The sequence below is a fragment of the Haplochromis burtoni genome, unplaced genomic scaffold, assembly GCF_018398535.1.
Source record: "Haplochromis burtoni strain Fernald_Lab_line unplaced genomic scaffold, NCSU_Asbu1 Contig_109, whole genome shotgun sequence".
Classification (NCBI taxonomy): Eukaryota; Metazoa; Chordata; class Actinopteri; order Cichliformes; family Cichlidae; genus Haplochromis; species Haplochromis burtoni.
In genome coordinates, this window is record NW_024582470.1 from 350,984 (window position 1) to 370,314 (window position 19,331).

At 41.9% G+C, this 19,331-nt stretch overlaps 1 protein-coding gene across 15 annotated transcripts in view; it reads left to right on the plus strand.

Moving 5' to 3' along the window:
• Positions 1–19,331, plus strand: part of nbeaa (neurobeachin a) — a 98,966-nt gene that overhangs the window by 21,584 nt on the left and 58,051 nt on the right. For all 15 annotated transcript variants that reach the window (XM_042223327.1, XM_042223331.1, XM_042223330.1 and 12 more), the window contains exons 2-6: positions 8,546–8,777; positions 12,963–13,063; positions 15,547–15,642; positions 15,808–15,929; positions 18,571–18,697. In XM_042223327.1, coding sequence (XP_042079261.1) covers positions 8,546–8,777; positions 12,963–13,063; positions 15,547–15,642; positions 15,808–15,929; positions 18,571–18,697 — 678 coding nt within the window. The remainder of the gene's footprint in view (positions 1–8,545; positions 8,778–12,962; positions 13,064–15,546; positions 15,643–15,807; positions 15,930–18,570; positions 18,698–19,331) is intronic.

Sequence of the window (19,331 nt, forward strand, 5' to 3'; positions counted from 1 at the left end):
TTTTTTTTTTTTTTGCCATTTATTTTGATTGTTTACACATTAATTATATTTTTGTTTATTCTATTTGACTGTATTGGTCCTGGTTAGCTATATATTTTTCAAAAAATAACCCCTTTTTAAAAAAAAAATTACATTTTATATCACACTGTTGGTTCACAGAGCTTCAAAATAATACATCGTATTCATCCTGCTGGGTTGTCTGATTACATATCCAAAACACTACCATTAGTAGTTAATCACTTATAGAATTAATCAAATCTCATTCTCTCTCATAGTGCAATCCATTAATCAACTTTTTTTTTAGAATATGTTGTTGGAAATATGCCTGTCTCCTCCAACCACCGTTGGGCCCCTCATATATTTTCAACCTAAAGGTATAAAAAAAACAAGATTAAGAAGAAGTTTATCCTGTGAATCTGCGCTAGTGATAAAATTAACTGAGGCTCTTATCAATGCAGTTTTCCAGAAAATGAGGTCATGCAGGATACAGAATGTGGATTATTGAGTGTTTAGTGGCCAGTTTAGCCCTAGTGTAATCCATATCTTTGCAGAGATTTGCTATGGTCATCACTGGAGCACTAAACCCTCAACTGCTCATTGTAAAGCTGCGGGCAATAAAATCGCTCTGCTGGCCTGATAAGAAAAGCACAATAGCATTCGGCCGCTGTCTCGCCCTCATTTTCTTTTTCGCTCCATCTCGCCCGTTCGCTCTCACAAACGCACTCTTTCTCATCACTGTTTCCCTTCAGTGCAAGCCGCTTCCTCTTGCCCCTTTGCAGTTCACACCATTCACTCTGTTGTTTGTTTTTCTCTCATCATCTCCCTCCCTGATTCCCCCTTTTTTTTTTCCCTTTTTTCCTTGCTCTCCTTCAATTTTGCTCTCCTGCGCTCTGTTGAGCCCTCTTGGCGAAGCGTTAAGTGTATAATCTGTGATCTCATGTCTAGATGGGCCTCTCGTCTCCTCTCACTCTGCACACAAAGGGCTTGAATGGCCACGACTCACTCAGGGGACACAAATGAGTAATGACTCACACATGCGCGCACTCTCACACATGCCAAATAAACACACACGTACACATGGCCGCACCTCTCCAGCACACTCCCGGGGGCTTTGAAGTTGCATATTGATGATGCCATTTCCAAAGGCTCAATTGAATGTGCAGAAGCAGAAGAGGTGGCTATTGACCGTCCACTCACCTCCCTGACCTGTCATCTCTCTGACAGCCATAATGAGCAACAGGTGCCTCTTTTGCCAGGTTTGGCCTTGATAGTTATCCAATATTCAACAGTCAGTCGTAGTAATCAGCCAGCATAATCGCTTGTTTGATGTGCCATCACAGCACTACATAATGGGCTGCGGTGGGTCTGTGAGAGATTGTTTTCGATTAAATAATAATTACTGAGATGAATTTTCACATTCAGTTAATGCTCAGAATAGCTGTGTTTAAAGGCTTAAATTAAGGTGATAAAATAAGAATTTTAATTAAACTGTTAGCAGTCGGACGTACCGCCCACGGGACATTGGATGGTTTAGGGGACTAATAGGACTGCTAAGGGGTTAAAAGGATTTGTAAACGAACTAGAAAGTAACAAAAAAATTTACGGTAAATAGGTGCTTATAAATTATGAAGCACAATCATTAACAAAAAAAAGGGCGTGTGGTAAGATAGCTATTGTCTTCATGTCACGTCAAGACCTTTTCATGTCAAGCTAAGAATAAGCAGAGGCAGAAGAAGTCAGATCACTAATGCCTGAATGGTGCTTTCGTTTAAGAGTGGCGAGAAATGTGTTTTCTGCGTCGTTGTTATGTCTTATCCTTAATTTATGCCGCGATTCGTGTGCAAGTTCTTGCCTACAGCGAGCCCACGGAAAGCGGTTTTCAACCAACACAAACGTGCTCCCATGCAGTCATCCAAAATCCCAACTGCACTTTGCTTGACGTGGATGACACTGTGGGTCAGTCGAATGTTGATTGGTTGACAGGTGGGCTTGAAAATGGAAAAGATGTGACAGCAGGTTTCACAGAGGATGGCAGAGACACGAAGAAAAAACCATCAAGGATAAAAAAAAATACAGTAAGAAAAGTGCAGACAGTGGCTACAGCAGATATTTATCATTGTTTTTAACACTTGGTCTCACTTCAGCTCTTTGTTATGATTGTTATTCATTCTTCATTCTTCTTCATGGCTGGCTGACAGACTGATAAGACTAGCCCGGAAAGAGGTTGTACTACATATTTTCTATACTGCCCCCATCTGGCAGTAAATACTCTCTCTGTGGAGATGAGCAGTCAAAAGCTGCCGATGAATAATTTCCCCATTACAAGGACACTTGAATAGAACAGGAGATTTTATGAATTGCTTTCATTGCATTAGATTACTCATAAGTTTCATTTTCATTTACACAAAACCTTAAAAACTTTTCATTTTTATTTTTGGCCTTCATCATATTGGACACTGCAGAAAGAGTTAACAGGCAAGAAGAGTAGGAAATTCAGGAAAATGGTCTGGGGCGGACTCAGACCGTGTGATTCACCGCTGATTTCACATATCTCCGCCAAAATCTGGCACTACCAAGATGCCTCGAAATTCCTGGAAGCAATGACATCAGTGACTGCAGGAGTGGCATCTACAAGGAATACAGTTGATTCACAGACACAGCCACAAATTCTCTCTGTAATGATTTTCTCTCCATAAAAATGACCAAACTTATACAGCGTAATGTTTCATTTTTTACTATTATAAATAGGAAAGTGTGATTTGTTCTCAAAAGGCACCAAAGTTACACATTGGTCAAATGAGCTGCACCTCAGAATGACATTGAGCGACTGCTAGCAGGTAATATCGCTGATTAAGAGACTCAAAAGCTTGTGTAGTCCAAGAAATGAGTAGATCGTATCCAAAAACATCCAGATAATTGCCGTTAAGATAACAAAATGTTTATTTTTCACAATTTAAGTTGGTTACTCAATGATAACGACATTATTAATGGCTTCATACTGTTAAGTGTCCCTTTTAAGGCATGATTTATGTTAAACTCATTCAATATGAACAATACTGGGCCCCCAGGGTGTCACTTATTTTATTACTTAAAGCTTTTGAAATTCTGACCTGTCTTAGCTTGGAAATGCCGATGACCCTTGGAGCTGCTCTGGATTATCTGTGAGCAGTGTTGCTGGCGAGAACCGCTCGGAGGGACAGAGGGACTGTTTGTTTTACCGAGCTCTTATGAGAGCTGGTTTTGGCTGGCCAAGGAGCCTGCCCGTATAAGCCCTTTGTGGTGTGACGGTCCTGGCACCCTCCACCCCCACCCCAGCCTTCTTGAAACTCCCACTTCCCTGACACAGTACAGATGATGCCAAGCTCCCAGTGCCAGCTCCCGTTGGGGTCTGAATGAGCAGCGCTGCAAGGCCAAACAGTACAGCAATAGAAATGGGAGAACGGGCGTGGTTTCGGGCGGTGGGGGGGTGAAACGGCAACACATAAGTGAACAATTATAGAGCTGGTACATTGCAGGAATAACTGACTTTTATAATCACCTCAGTCACAGAGTGAAAAAGTGAGAACGAGTGGTGTCTGGCAGACAAACACTTCTCAAGCCCATAAATACACCACAATATAAGGAGATTACTCATCAGTCATGAGCCCTGTGGGAGATATTCTTACATTTCAGACTGCTGCTGAGTATGTTTCAAGGTTAAACAGCACATGCTCAGTGATCAGAAGAGTGTACTCTACAGTGTAGGCATATAACAAGTAGGCTTCTGTTCATATGCATTCCAGTGTTTACCTGTCAAATGTGAACTCTAGCTGGTTGCCTTGCTCTCTTTTTCTGTGTATGTGTGTGCGCGCGTGCATGTGAATGGAACATCCAGCCCTGGACGGCGTGCTCTGGGAGCAATCGTTGCCGTAATGGAGCCAACGCAAACGTCTTCTAGTAGTTGCCAGGAAGACGGTGAGGTCAGCGAGTGGGTGGCACTGCCATGCCTGTTTATCGTGATGCATGAGGAGCAATGTGGCTCCCTCCCTGGTTTGTGTCTTTTACCCACCAGGGTGGGTAGTAAAGGCCTCTTGTGCGTGCTCATTGATTTGTGAGGGCATTGTCGTTATGGGTGGGAACCGACACTGTAGACACGTGGACCGGGGGTGAAAAGAAAGATTGAAGGTTACGAGTCTTTATGCAAAAGAATCATGTTCCCTCATAAAACTAATTAGGAATCTTTTGTGGCTGTGCACGATGGAGGCGGTGATGGTGCTTGAGTGCGCTCGAGTGTGCTCAGGCTGTTTGTGATGAGCCTTATTGCTATTTAGGTGGCGTGTTTATTTATACATCAATTAAAAACCCCATTCCAGTAAATAATGGACTCAGGCATCTATCACTTTTATTGAAGTCTCATGAAATGGAGAACATTAATTTTGACTGGAACATTTTTATACTGAAGAAGTCTTTTTCAGTCTGACTTTCCTTCCTTTTTACGTTTTGAGGTTCAGGCGGTTTTTGGCGGTGTCATCCAGGTTGTTTTTTTTCTTTTCTTTCCCCCCAGATGTTGTTTCTGGTAGAGCAGACATAATAATAATTATTCAGACACTTCTATTTCTCCCACTGCGCTTTCTGCACTCGCGCTTTTCCCCCCTCCTTATTGTTTGTCACGAGACTCAATTCGTTGCAGTCGTTTGCATCACCCCTCTCATCTTGGTGTGATCTTCCTCACACGGGTGGGAAGCAGTATGCACAGCGAGATTCTTGTGCTGTACACGTGTAGGTTTGGCCCGGGGATGTGTGCGTTTCTCTGTTCAAGTTGCTCCGTATCCGTGAGCAGGTTTCTGCAGAAAAAAATAATTACGCCGCCTCCCCCCCTTAAGCCTCTATTACATGTAATACTGAGCGTCTTCAGACGGACAGGGTGTATAGATGTAATACAACACAGTGGTCCCCAGTGAGCTCTGTAATTGGGAACCTCAGAGGAGAAGGGGAAATTCAATGTGGGATGAGTTAATTCTTCCTCTTTTTATTCCATACCTCATTCAGGGGTCCACTCTAATCTGTGCATTCACAGAGTGCAGCGGATCAATTCTTATCACTGAAAGGGGGGAGGAGAGACATAGGGAAGAATAAGAAAGAGGCAGGAATGAGAGGGAGGTAAGAGCAAGTAACATGCTGATTGTACACTTGGAAGCGTTGAAGAATTGAAAAAGGTGTAGGTCTGTAAAAGGAAGGGAAAAGAAGCATGATGGATATTATGGATAAGGACCAACCTTTAATCTTATAGTTCTGTGAGCCTGAGACTCACAGAAAGTCATTGGATGGGGCAGCACATGACAAATGTTGGTGTTGCTAATGATTGCCGCACCTTTTTTATGTCAATATTATATATGGCAGCGTCATTTTTCTTTAAAGTGAGATCAAAGCCAGGTTTGCAGGAGCTTCGGTGACAAATGGGTTACATCCGTGTTCATTGTTTGATGTTTGTTTGTTTGAAATGTATTCATAAGTCACGTTTTCTAAATTTTGACTTTCAACTATTATTATTTTTTCTAATAACAGTCTTTTGCAGTGCTGTAACTACTGGCTGCTAAACTGCAGCGTACTTGCTCAGATTTTGTCAGTTTAGGTAGCAAAACATCTGTGCACTAATAAATGGTGACAGCAGCGTGTCCCTTGTTCCATTCCCCAGCAGCTGGTCTTTTACTACATGTCACTCCTCTGCTCTCTTCCCACACATTTCTCCTGTCTGTGTTAAAGTTTGCTGTAGTGGAGTGTTTATTGGTATTCCAGCATAGGGTGAGCTTACATTGCTGGGTATGACATTTATACAGGTAGGAAAGTAGGATGACATAATCAAAGACTATGCTTGTTTGCAAAGTTGCTTGTAATTATAAAAGCTCTGAAGTTTTCTTGGTGTGCCTAAATGAGACCCACTGATACTGATTTATTTTTCCCAATTCTTATTTGCTTTGTAACTACAACTGACAGCATAAGCAGACAAAAATAAACTTTTCTTCATGGTAAAATGTTATTTTCATTATAAAATCAATCATTAAGTGTAGGATCTTCTCTTGCTTACCCTACTGAAAAAAGGCAGTGGTAATAGATTTATATAACAAAATAAATGTCAGGTACTTGCATTATTTTCCCAGTATTTTTATAAAGTCAGCAGATAATAGGATATCGACCCTTTGCACTTTTTCCCCTTGTCTCTATAATTTTCCTCTTGCTCAGCTTTTGCTCATACCGAGGCTCTGGATAGCTTTAGCGTTAGCCACTTTTCCTTTGTTGTTTTTTTTCTTTAAAATATCCAAGTTCGGTTTGGTCTGTTAAGAGTCTGATTGGGTTTTGGAAAGGTTTGTGTTTTTACTCACACTGAGATGCTTCCACCATGCTAACGACATGTTAGCATTAGGCTGTGTGTGTGTGTGTTTGTGTGTGTGTGTGTTTGGTTGTGCTGCTATGCACGCATGAAATAGACTGGCTTGTAATCGGGCACATGTGAGATTGACCAGTCACAGATGAAAATTATAGAAATTGGTTGATTCTGGTCCCTGGCTGATCGATTCATGCGTCTGTACGTGTAATATTCAAACCGACCAAACGTTTTGATGATGAAAATGAAAGTTGAACCAACATTGTGGTGACTACAACAACTTCAGTTCCCCTTCTGTGTCCTTGGATTATTTGTTAGCCCTTCTACCAACAGAATTGTTTTCTTGTCTTTGATAATCAATTAATTAATTTTTTAAAATTCTAGTAGGTTAATTAACTTATTGCTCAACCCTCATCATCCCTGCGGTTATGATGCTCATACCAGGGACAGAGATGTGCTATCTGTAACAGGCTGAAACATAAAATTTCATATGCAGCAAATGAGGCAAAGATGAGCTGTTCATAAACAGCTTTAAGGTAAATGGACCGGTTCTTCCATAGTGCTTTTCTACTCTACATGAGCACTCAGAACGCTCTATACAACTTGTATGAGTCACCCATTCACACGCACATTTCTATCTAAGTGCTTTCGAGCTAAGATTCACACACATACACACTACGATGAACACATCGGCAGTAACTCCGGGAACGCTCCGGAATAACCAGACGCATTTAATTCCTTCATTTCAATAATCTGCTCTATACTCTATAAGTTCTCTTGCTGAGAACATTTGGTTCATCTGCAACAGGAGGTGTATTATTTGTCAGTGAACACAAACGATTGTCTTTTGTTTTAGACAATTGCCAGGAAGACTCTTGGTGGAAAACAGTGCTGGACACAATGAAGTGAATCTAAATGTCTCACAAGGTGTATTGATTCATCCGGGATGTGTTTAGCTGCTGTCGAATACAGATTTGTTGATTTGTCAGATGAATATTATTGTGTATTTGTTCTTTAAAAGTTTCATTTTGAAGCTAAGCGTGTGAAACTTAATTTTTTTTAACAGTGATCCAAAAACAACACAGTTTGTAAATTGCTATGTGATCATCTCTTAAAGATAGCAAGAGTGCGCAGAGTATAACTTTACATTCCCCGCTGAGCTTGTAATAGTTTTTGCTTAAGGGTCGTTTAACCACATGCAGAATGAATTAGTGAAAATAAACCCTTTATTGAACAGCACCAGCATTATCTGCGTCTTCCCGCTCCTGACTGCAGACAGCACACCACAGCCCTGCTGCCCCTCCAGTTTAATCACATTGTGAAACAGACCGACTCTCCTTGATTTATCGATTAGTTTTATTCTCTCATGCCGTGTAAACACCACAATAGTCATAATGTTTATCATGTTTGCTGTCTTGCTAGCTTCTGATAATCTATTGCATGTTTCTTTTCCATCTGATTTAATAACCCCTGTGGTGTTCTCTTAGCTTGCTGGTTGCTATGGCTACCGTTTCCTGGATAGCGTAGCGTGCTGAGGGTGAACTGTGTGGGTATGGCTGTGTTCATGTGGCGTGTTAGTTAATGTGCTAGCGTGATGTTGCTGTACTTACCCAAGTAATTATAGTTGCCAGCCATTAAGAGACGGAAAATCATTTGCATTTAGTTTTTAAAGTGCGGTCTCCTCACACTAATGCCATCAGAGAGGAGAGGGACTGACATGTGCGTTAACTTTGTATGTGTTCAATTGGTGTTGTGCATCTGAGGTGGTAGAGAGGGGCATATTTATGCCTGCTGTATTCTGAGAGTAATTGTTGTTCATAGAGTAGAGTTCTGTTTTCCTCATGTTACTGAGGAGCAGAAGAGGAAGAGGAGACGATCTGTGTGTGTGTGTGTGTGTGTGTGTGTGTGTGTGAGTGTGTGTGTGTGTGTGTGTGTGTGTGTGTGTGTGCTCACATGAAGGACGTTTATTTGTTGCAGCATATGAGGCCCCGGGCAGAAGAGATGCTTTCCCAACCACAATCAGCATCCATCAGATGCCAGGCTTACCTCTCCTTCAGACATAAGGTTAAATGCTACACTAAATCATTCACTCTTCTTGTTCTCTCTCTCCACCCTCCCCCCCAATTCCTGCTCTACCTCTGTTCCCTTCCCAAACCCTCCCCCTTCCCACTTCTTCTCCTAAAGCTGGTGGGCGGCGAGTTTGACCTGGAGATGAACTTCATCATCCAGGAGGCGGAGAGCATCGGCTGCATGGTGGAGCTGCTTTCCCACTGCGAGGTGACGTGCCAGGCGGAGATCTGGAGCATGTTCACAGCCATACTCCGCAAGAGTGTGCGCAACCTGCAGACCAGCACCGAGGTTGGCCTCATCCAGCAGGTGTTGCTCAAGATGAGCACTGTGGATGACATGATTGCAGGTGAGCAGTGGGTACACATGGATACATGCGCACATACTTTGTATTTTGATCAGTTTTTTTCAAGATTGGACAACCTATAAAATGATAATATAGTGGGATATAATGATAACTTTACAGCTTAATTCCCCAAAAACCACGCCTGACTGTTTTTAGATAATTCCCTGAATTACCACAATTTTAATATGACCTCAAATTTGTGGCTTTGAACCAGGTCCAAACAGCTTACAGAGGAAGCGTCTTCAGTGTCCGTGTCCAAACATATTAATGTCTTTTTTACTGGGCTTGGCACTGTGAATTCATCCCAGAGTCAAACTGTCAACGCAAAAATTTTGCCTTCTGTGGGGTCTGAGGACACAAACAACTGGATCGTGCCATTGTGCACCTGCTCTCAGCACACTGAAAATTCTGGTGTTTTTTTAATATGAAACATGAACACAGTTGTCAGTAACTACAAAGGATACTCTCTAAATTACTCTTCTTCCAACCTCATGCTGTTTCGGGACAGTGTAGGGGATCCAGCACACATTGCAGATACACAAGTGCAATTAGTCTGGAACGGGACTTCCAGAGAGCTTTCAAAAAACACTGGCAGTGGCACAGAGGTGGACTATGACATTACTTTGAAGAGAAGATCAGCCATATTTAAATAAAGGCTTTTGCTCTTTATGGCTGAAGAACTTACTGGTCACACTTAGTTTATGATGATGGTAGTGCTTGAGGAGAGAAACATGCGGATGTATCGCTTATTGATTCTAATTTATTGGTATTTGAAACAAATGCTAACAAAATATTATGATATTATTATTATTTAAATGGTTAATAGGCCTTAAATCTAAGTTTGGGATTGAACACAGCTGCCTTGGTTACCATTAGCTTTTACTTTTAATAGCATGTGTTTTTTATTCAGTTGCAGTGACACACACACACACACACCTTATAGCTATTAGGCCACCAGCGTTATCTGTATGCATGCCTTCACAATGACTGTTTGCATGTGAGGCGTTCAGGGGACATCTTCAAACTGTGGCTACAGAAAGTCGAATGTGTCAAAACTTTGCTAAGTTCTGGAAGAAGACCCAAAACGTCACCCATGGTTAGAATTTTCAGGAACCACTTATTTTGGATTGCACGCTTGGTGTAAAACTTCACTGATACTGAAAAATAGGTAAAACTCAGACTAGAAGAGCAGAGTCTGTGCTAAGGTCAGTTCCTTGATGTCTAAATCTGCATTTATATGTAATGAGTTCCTTCTGTAAACTCCAGCTCTCCACTGTGCGTCCAAGTTTCATGCACTTTGTTCTGCACTTTTTGCATAACCTTGCTGACAGAGAGGAAAGAAGTCCTCTACCAAGGCCAGTGGCCTATCTCTCTACTTTAACGAAAGTGATGGGGATCCATACCAAAACCTAATGGGCTGTTCTTTAACAGATGCCCAACCTCTCAACCTTGCAACCAGCTGAATCTGTAAACGTGCCTCCACCTTGATGGAAAAAACTCAGATGTTTTTCCTTATATTAAAACCTATTCCACGTGTCCATGAGTATTTGCCCTGCAGTGAAACATCCATAAAACCCTTCGGTGCAGCAAAAGCAAAATAACAACCTCGATGTGTTTCTGTGTGCTCACTGCCATTTGTTCACGGGGCTTGATTGCAAAACAACACATCCACATTCACCTCTTTACATGAACGTATTGACCTTGGCTTCCCTTTAATGATGCCTCGGAGTGCACATCTTTTGCTCCACCCCCCCAGTGTCCTCTCTGCCCTAGCTAGCGCCGCAGGATGATGTGTTTTATAACTTCTTTGACTTATTACTGCTCACTACAGCAGAGTATACGCCACTTAAATCAATTTAATGCCGATTCTTCCAGAGAGCTGTGATTATAACATTTTTCCAAACCTATGCAAAATGACCCACATGAATTGAACACAACAAAAACAGAGCTTAGGGGTTTTGAATCTAGGACATTGTGTATTGCATTTTCCTCTCATACCCAGCACCTCAGTGAGATATCCCTCTCCTTTATTCCCTGTCGCTAGGCTTTGGCTAATGAAATATTATGGGAAGACTCTATTCATATCTAGCAGGCCTAATGGGAAAGAAGAGCCTTTCTAAGCAGATTGGCTCCCTCTGAGAGAGCCGTGCTGTCTCTCTGCCATATCCACACTGATCTGTTGTGGTTGTGTAAAGTGAAAGTCAATGAAGCAGAAAGGTCATTTGGGCTAAACAAAAGCCTCAATGTGGTATTTAATTATATGCTTGAATATTGAGAGGGAATTGTATTTAAAGTCTTGTTTTTATCATTTCATGACATGTAGCCATTAAACAAAAGCTCTTTCGCAGCCTTAGAGAGGGAGGTTTGCCACTATTGTCTGTTAAAATGTGAACAAATTAAAGGAATAGATTACGATTTTGGTGAATATGAATATTTGTTTTTTGTTTCTTTGGGGTTTTTTTGCATTTTTTCCCAGTTTTTTTTCTGCATGCTGTTTTTTATACTATTAGCAGTTAAATTACATGTGTGGTCAGAAGTTTACAGACACTCATCATTGTACAGCATCTTTAATTACTTTAAAAAAAGGGAAGTGGGTGCACAAGTTTGAATTTGGTTTGGATTTTATCTAATCGACACAGGATCAACATTTAAAAATGTAGGGCCTCTAATATTTTCCTATACTCAAATCTTTTAAGTTATGCTGTAGCTTCTTCGGTGCCTTTTAACCCTGTAAAGCCTGATACAAGTTAAAGCTCATATCTGCAAATTAATATTGAATTCATTAATTTTTTTTTTTTTAATTCTCACAATTATTTCACAGTTCAGGCTTAAAGGGTTAACCTGACAAGTCCAAGGTCTGTTAACTTCTTGTGAGTGATTATAATTGATTTTGCCAGGTTAAAAATTGGTATTGGACCAATGCTCAGAACAATAGGAAGGAACTCCGTGAAGATTTAAGAAGGAGGATTGTGTAGATTTACATAAATAAACAATTGTATGTAAATACAGGATATTCAGATGCGTCACCCTCAGATGAGAGGATATTTGGTTAGGTTAGGATGTTCAGACAACCCAACAAGCCTGCCATGAACTGGAAACTGTTGGAACACTGGCTTCACTGGCCATAGTGGAGTGAGCTTTTGCCATGGACTGAGGAGATCCAGAACAAACAAGAAGCTCCTGTTCCAAATTCGACACCTTCGAGCTACACTGGAATTTGCAGCTGTCCACATGAATCAGCCAAATGGCTTTTGGAGAAACGTTTTGTGGTCAGAGGAGACAAAGATTGAGCTAACTGGCCACAATGACACGAGGTTTGTTTGCAGGAGTAAAGGCGAAGCTTTCAAACATAGGAACGTTGGGTCTGTACCAAGAAGCCAACCAGTTTAGATGAATCCCACCAGTCCATCCAAAATTATATCAGAATCTTTTTGATGGCTGTCAAAACTGTCTGATTGAGGTGCACCCTGCTAAGTGATGTTTACCCAAGTGGGAGTAGAGGTGATGTATGTGTATAGTCGAGCCTGTATGTACAATTGTGACCCTGTGTGGATTAGAGAAAATCAAAACTCACTTCGTGTTCTTAAAGTCATTAAAGATGTAAGCTGTACAGTCATTGCACTCTGGAAAAAGAACAGTTCAAAGAAATCATTAAAAGCCCCTAATCACCACAACATTCATGCCCATGATGAGTGCATGTAAACGTTTGATCACAGCTATATTTGTGAATCATAATTAACCCTGTCACAGCTGACAATGTATTTAGCCCTTTCTCAGTTGTTTGGCCTTCTATTCCCTGATGTATTAAGATCATTATGTATTAATGGAGCTTTATCCGTTGTCATGTGTACTCTGACCGTATTTAGCAGTGCTGTGAAAAGCAACACTCGTTGAGGTTTGAGGTTGTGTGTGTTTTGTTTACATGGCAGTAGCTCTGAGTACTTGGATGAAGCGCCGCTGATTTTTACTTCTCTGAATAATAAATTGCTCAACTGACAGTAGAACAACCTGTCAGTGTCTTATGCCCTCACCATATTCTATCAGAAATGTCAGTAGAGAGACTTCCAAATGCTGACTCACACACAAACTCATAGGAGCATGCACATTCAGGATATCTCTGCTGTCTTACACTTACTTTCTGCCTTTTGTTTGTGTGTGTGTGTGTGTGTGTGTTTTCTTTGTTGTCAGACCTTCTGGTGGACATGCTGGGAGTCATGGCCAGCTACAGCATCACAGTCAAGGAGTTGAAGCTGCTCTTTAGTATGCTGAGGGGCGAAAACGGCATCTGGGTAAGTTTTGGTGGTGATTTAAGAAGCGATTAGAATTTTAGATTGTGGGTACGTCTCCGCAGGATCTGTCATTTCCACGACTTCCATTCATTGTCTGTGTAAGCAGGTGAGCAGTGTTGTGGTCTAGGCTCCTTCATGCAAATCAAGGGCATCCAGCACAACTCAAAGCCTCTATAAACTGAAAACAACGACAGCAACAGCAACTGCAGGTCTTAAATTCTTGCAGAAACACATTTTGTTACACTAAAGCTACTTTGGGCTGCTCTCTTATTTCCCAAAGGGGCCGCGTGTTTGATTTGGCACAGATTTCATGCTGGATACCCTTCCTAACACAAGCCTCCCATTTATCCTGGCTTGGGACCAGCATTAGGAGTAACTGGCTTGTGACCCCCACCCCCATGAGACTGAAATTGTGTCTCTACCTGGTCATGAAGCAGGGCTATTTCATGTGTTTACCTTTGCGCCAGTCTTAGAGAGCTTATTTGGAAACAAGCTGCCACTTTGGTCTCGGTTTAAAAAGATCTGGAACCAGACAGCCCACACGAGTTCATCCAGTAGGGTGCAGATTATGGTTTGCATGGTTGTAGCTGTAGAGAATAAAGTACGTCATCCAATCTAGCGAGTTCTCCTGCAGGCCAATGCCGGGAAGTGGCGTGACACGCACCATTAGCTACGGGCTAAGACTCATGCACTTACTGGTTCTTTACAGTTTAACAAATATCAACACTGCAATTTTTTTTTTTTGATGTATGTCATAAGTATCTCCTGTGTTTCATATTGGGAGCATTTCTGATGTGGTGTACCTCAGGGGACAATTCAACGACAGAAGGAGCTTCAGTCAGAAACCCTTTGTTTGCTCAGATGGCAGCAGACCCACAAATATATCAGAACATTGTTGAAGATTCATATCTGGTTTGAGAGGAGCTGGTATTCACGAAGCAATATTAATTTTCTCTGCCAACACTGATGATTATTGGGATGTTGTAACCTTGGATATGTTTGATCTTTTTAGGTTTTTTGTTTTTACAGATGTCACATTTGCTGCTGAATTAGACATTTCACTGTTTTTGATTTACTGGTATTCACTTGCTGTGGAAGCTTAAAAAATGCAAACTATATTAGTAATACAGCATGAGTTTGTCTGCGTGTCATTAGTCTGGATGTCACTTAGTGAGATGTTTGTGCTAATGCACTAGAACAATGCAGGATGGGTGTGTATACCTTTGACTCCATATTAGGATTCATTTTTGTATGTTTGTTAAGACACTTTAGCTTGTGTTCTTGTTTTTGTTTTTGCTTGTAATTGATTTTATTAGTGTAATTGAAGAGAAGCATGGTGAGAAAAAAAAAAAGTGACAGTGAAAGCTTAATCAGGTGTGAAGGTGAAGGAGCCAGTAGAGTCCAGTAGAGTCACATTCAGGACACATATAATCATCTGAACCGCTCTATGAAGCTGAATGCTTTGTTCGGGGATTTCCATTTCTTCTTCTTTACTTCTCCTTACCTCAAACTTTCTTTACTCTTGCACAGTGAGCCAAATAAACGTCTGTTATCACAACCTGCCAATTTGGCATTGTATTCTCAGTGAATTGCTTTGCAGGCAATTGGAAGAGAGTTTGATTAATACATTTCCTCCTTTATTGAAACGGCAACACGAACCACTCTTGCACTTTGGTTGCTTCAGGCTTTTATACTGAAACCCGTATGCTGTTTATTGTCGAATTTCTGCTTAAATTGGCTTCTGCTATTGCTGATTCATGCTTACTTTTAGAGCTACAAACGCCAGTACCTGAAAATGGGATTAATTCAGGAGCTTAGATTTGGGAGTGCTTAGTGCAATCTCAGCTTACATTGCTTCTTGTTGTAAGCTTAACAGCTCCCTGTAGTTTGCTCATTGGCCCACCTTCTAGTCGGACGGTTTAGCTGACTCAGAGCGGATGTTTTAAAACTGTACTGTGAAGATTAACGAGGGTTTTATGAGTCTAAACCGTCTCCTATGACATCCTGACTGTAGTTTTAGCAAGGTTTGCAGAGTGTACGATGATTTGGTGTTTGTTAACTCATCCTGTGAATCCTTGCCACTTCTTCGGCAATCCCCCCTTCTAGGCAGGCTCCAGGGCAACCTCCATCAGCAACCTCTGGTCACTGATCAGCAGTCCACTGCTCTCTGCTGTCCAATATCTATCACTAACCCATCCACCTACCGCTGTTTTCCCATCTTTTCCGATTCCTCCTCCCCTCAGCAGCCCTCTCCAGAGACAGATCGATTAAGGGTTGCCATGGTATTGATGAGGTGTTGTCGGGGGTAGGACGGAGGTGATTGAAGAGTTATTGATCCAGCTGGGTTGTGGTAGAGATGTGATGTCACACCATGTTGTTTTTTTTGTTTTTTTTAAACAGTCTTACTCTCCCCTGTGCCCCTGATAGGGAGCATCTGTCACTTAATAATGGCAGTCACTTTGGTCTTTCCTCCTCTCCTCCAGCCAAGACACGCTATCAAGCTGTTGTCAGTGTTGAACCAGATGCCACAGAGACACGGCCCGGACACCTTTTTCAACTTTCCAGGCCGGAGTGCAGCGGTGAGACCGACCAGCACGCACTAACCACTTATACACCACTTATCTATCAGAATAATTCTTTTTTTTATCCAGATTAATCTATGCTTGTTTGCAGTCAGTCAGCTCATATTAAAGGGCATTTTCTCGTGCATATGAGTGCAGTGATAGCTGATTGTTCTGCTCCAGGCTATAGCTTTACCACCAATTGCCAAATGGCCATACCAGAACGGATTCACTATCAACACTTGGTTCAGGCAGGATCCACTCAACAACATCAATGTGGATAAAGACAAGCCATACCTCTACTGGTAAGTTCATTCATCTGGACTGTTGAAAAAGTTAAACATCTTCAAACGTGTACGTTTTCTTGAATTTCAATGAAAAATCAGCTCGAGTACTGTTAAAGAGTTTCTGTTAGCTGTGAATCTTGCACTTATTTCCCTGACTTGTTGACCTAATGATGTCACCCTGATATTATTGTGTTAGAGAGGCGTTAAATCGAGGAAAAGGAATCCAAATGTCGCCAAGTTGGGTTTTTTTATCAGCCCTCCGGGATCACAAAAGCACAGGATTTCTTTGTACACTCTTGGTATGCTTTTAAAAAAAAACTCTAGATAGGTTTGAGAAAAAGAAAATGACAAAAGAGGCTCAGACATGAGCAAATTTCTATAGTAGCAGCACTCGCTAGTGTTCTCAGTTTAAAGAAATTTTACTTGTGTACGAAGTGGTTTTAGTTCGTACAGACGTCCTTGTGCTTTCACTATTGATCCAAGCAGAGGAGCCGACATAGCTGCACAAAGCAAGTTCAGGCCTGTTCCTTCTGGATGTCAAAAAGCATTATAGTTACAGTTGGAAGAAAACTAACCTGAGGTGAACACGGATGACACAGTTTGAAAGTGTGCTGCACTTAATCACAGTATGCGAAAGCACTTAATATACTGCAGACTGCAATCTGCCGCAATCTGTATGAACGCCATACAGGATAGGTTCACAAATGTGCATGTAAGAAAGGTTTCAATCGGTGCTTTTGGAAAGGTTGAGCGGACAGATTTCCGTCAGGGTGCAAGTACGTGATGGGTTTTAACGTCACATCAGAAACTGAATGAATCAAAAGAATTCTGGGTTAAAGGAAGGGGAGGTCAAACTGCTTGTGTGAGACAGAGGATGAACTGAAGTTGTTGTTGTGTTTAGGCAACAAAAGCTACTTTTGGCTTGTTCAGAAGGGTTCACAACAGCAAGCACAGTTTGTAGGTTTTTAATAATTTTTTTAATACAAGTAAATACTCAGACGGCTTTAGACAAGCAACAAACTGTTAGCACTCGCTGTTGACTATCGCAAACAAATTGTGATAGTTTGTTTTGATTTGCAACAGGCGTTAAGACATTGTTTTAATCATGTTTCTGTTTAGACCCGAAATCCATATTATATTTGTGAAAAGGGAAATAAAAATGAGGATTTTTGGTCTAAAATCAGATGTAGAAAAATGTTGAAGTTGTTTGAGTCCATTCTTATGGTGTTTTTCAGCAATTTCAGTACTGCGAGACTCGTAGGAAACAGATCCGCTCTTCTAACACCTCACTTCCATCTTTTTGTCATCTTAGGAGTGTTAAAGTGTTGTGTTGTCAGCTGGCCACAGACACAGCGATGATCACATAGCTCCCGAATCCTAAACAATCAGATCTATTCAAATCTTTTTCCAGCGTTACATTTGTTCAGCTTTTGAGTGTCTTCAGTGAAACATTTAATATAATGAGTTAACTAGTCAGACTGAATGACATGGTTAGGAAGTTAATAGATAAACAGATAATGAATTAGAACATAACTTTAAATGTCAACACACTCCATTATAAGTGACCTGTTGGGTGGATGCCTCCTCCTCGCTGTGCAGCTCTGGCCCTCGCTGGCCTCACCGTTAGTGTTGCAAGTGCAAGCCGTTAGCTGCTATGAAGCTTCATTAGCTTTGACCTTTTATTTAATTGAACTCCCTCACGCCACTGCTTGGCTTCTTCCCTCTACCTCTTCGCTCTTTGACACTAACTAGCGCCGTCCTGCCTTCACCTCTCCTCCCTCTGATTCATTACGGAGGGAAACGGTTGTGAAGTCGTCTACAGGAAGCGCAATGTGCATCCATATATCCTCCAGATACTATCTCGGAGATGAGTGCTAATCAGGAAAAGTGCTCGGATGTAATCTTGTTTCCTTAGTAACAGTTTGGTTTGTCAGGTTGTCATGGTAAGCAGGGTGCGAGAGAGGGAGGGCAGCCTCCTCTTCTCTGGCCCCGGTCTTATCATCCTCCCCCAGATGCAGCTGCTACTCCAGCTGCCTGTCTGATACTGGTCTCAGCAGCTGCATGAAGGCCGTGATAACGCAGTACGTGTCCTACTAATGTGTACCAGGGATTCACTTGAGAGGGATTTATATCTCCTTCCTGCTGTATGCGCGATCCTTCTGGGTCTATTTTAAAAAGAAAATATGTCTGCTTGTTTCAGGAAGAAGCTTAGCTGTGAGACTAGGTTTTATGTGGAGGTTACAAGCGCGGGAAGAGAAAAATTATGCGGGTAAAATGGAGGGAAGAGGATTACTGGTGTTTCTCACAAACCTACAATCTGGGACCCTTGGCATCGCTGAAAAGAAAGCACCTTAAAATCCTGCTTTTTGTGACCCTAAAAGATGCGATATGTGGCTGTGAAAGGTGCCGTGTGCATGTATTTCAGTAGTAAGGATATCTTGAGGTGCAGTTGTATTTGTGAAATAAAATCCAGCTCTTTTAGTCTAAGCAGCTTCATGGTTCACATGCCATTAAGAGGGACAGCTCATTCATAAAGTTAGCCTAAGCTAATTTGTTTTCATTTACAGCTAGCTGAAAACTTATCACAGCCATTTTCAGACTCGTATCTCGACTCTACACCAAAGTGAAATGAGTGTTTCTCTTTCTCATTCTTCTTCAGTTTTCGCACCAGTAAAGGAATCGGTTACTCCGCGCACTTTGTGGGAAACTGCCTCATTGTGACATCGTTGAAGTCGAAAGGAAAAGGCTTTCAGCACTGCGTGAAATATGATTTCCAGCCCCGCAAGGTAAGAAAAAGAAACACCCATTTTCTGGAGCTCCTGTGCCACTTGTTAAATGACACAGCATCAGGAGAGTGCCGCTGCTCACCCCCGTCTCTCTGCACACACGCCGAATGTTGATGAGTCCAGATAAGGTCTGTCAATTAAGACCTGCACGCTGCCCCTGTACCGCGCTGTCAGCATTTTGCCACTGTCCCACACACGCGCTCGCACACATCCTCGCACGCGCACATAAACAAACACACATTACTTGATGAGATGGCCTTCCAGAGGATTTGCTGACCCAGTAGAATCCCTGCACCGCCTAACGAAGTTCCCAGTGGTTCCATTTGATAAATTTCAAAGCCACCGTGTCTCACAGCGTTTTGCCTTGTCGTGCACATGCGTTAATGCGCGTGTGCATGCATGTACGAGAGACTGAACGCTGGCAACGCACACTTTGTGCTCCCTACTCCCCATGTATACATGCACCTGCAAAATTATAGCTTCCCCACCCTCCCCTTTGCACTCCTGTTCCCCATTGCAGTCTCTCTCCAGGGAACCTGTGTGTATTATCACCAGGGAAGATGTTTTCTAATGAAGGCACACAAGCATATTGCTGTAGCCATGCACTATAAAGGTGGGCAAAGTGAAAAAAGAG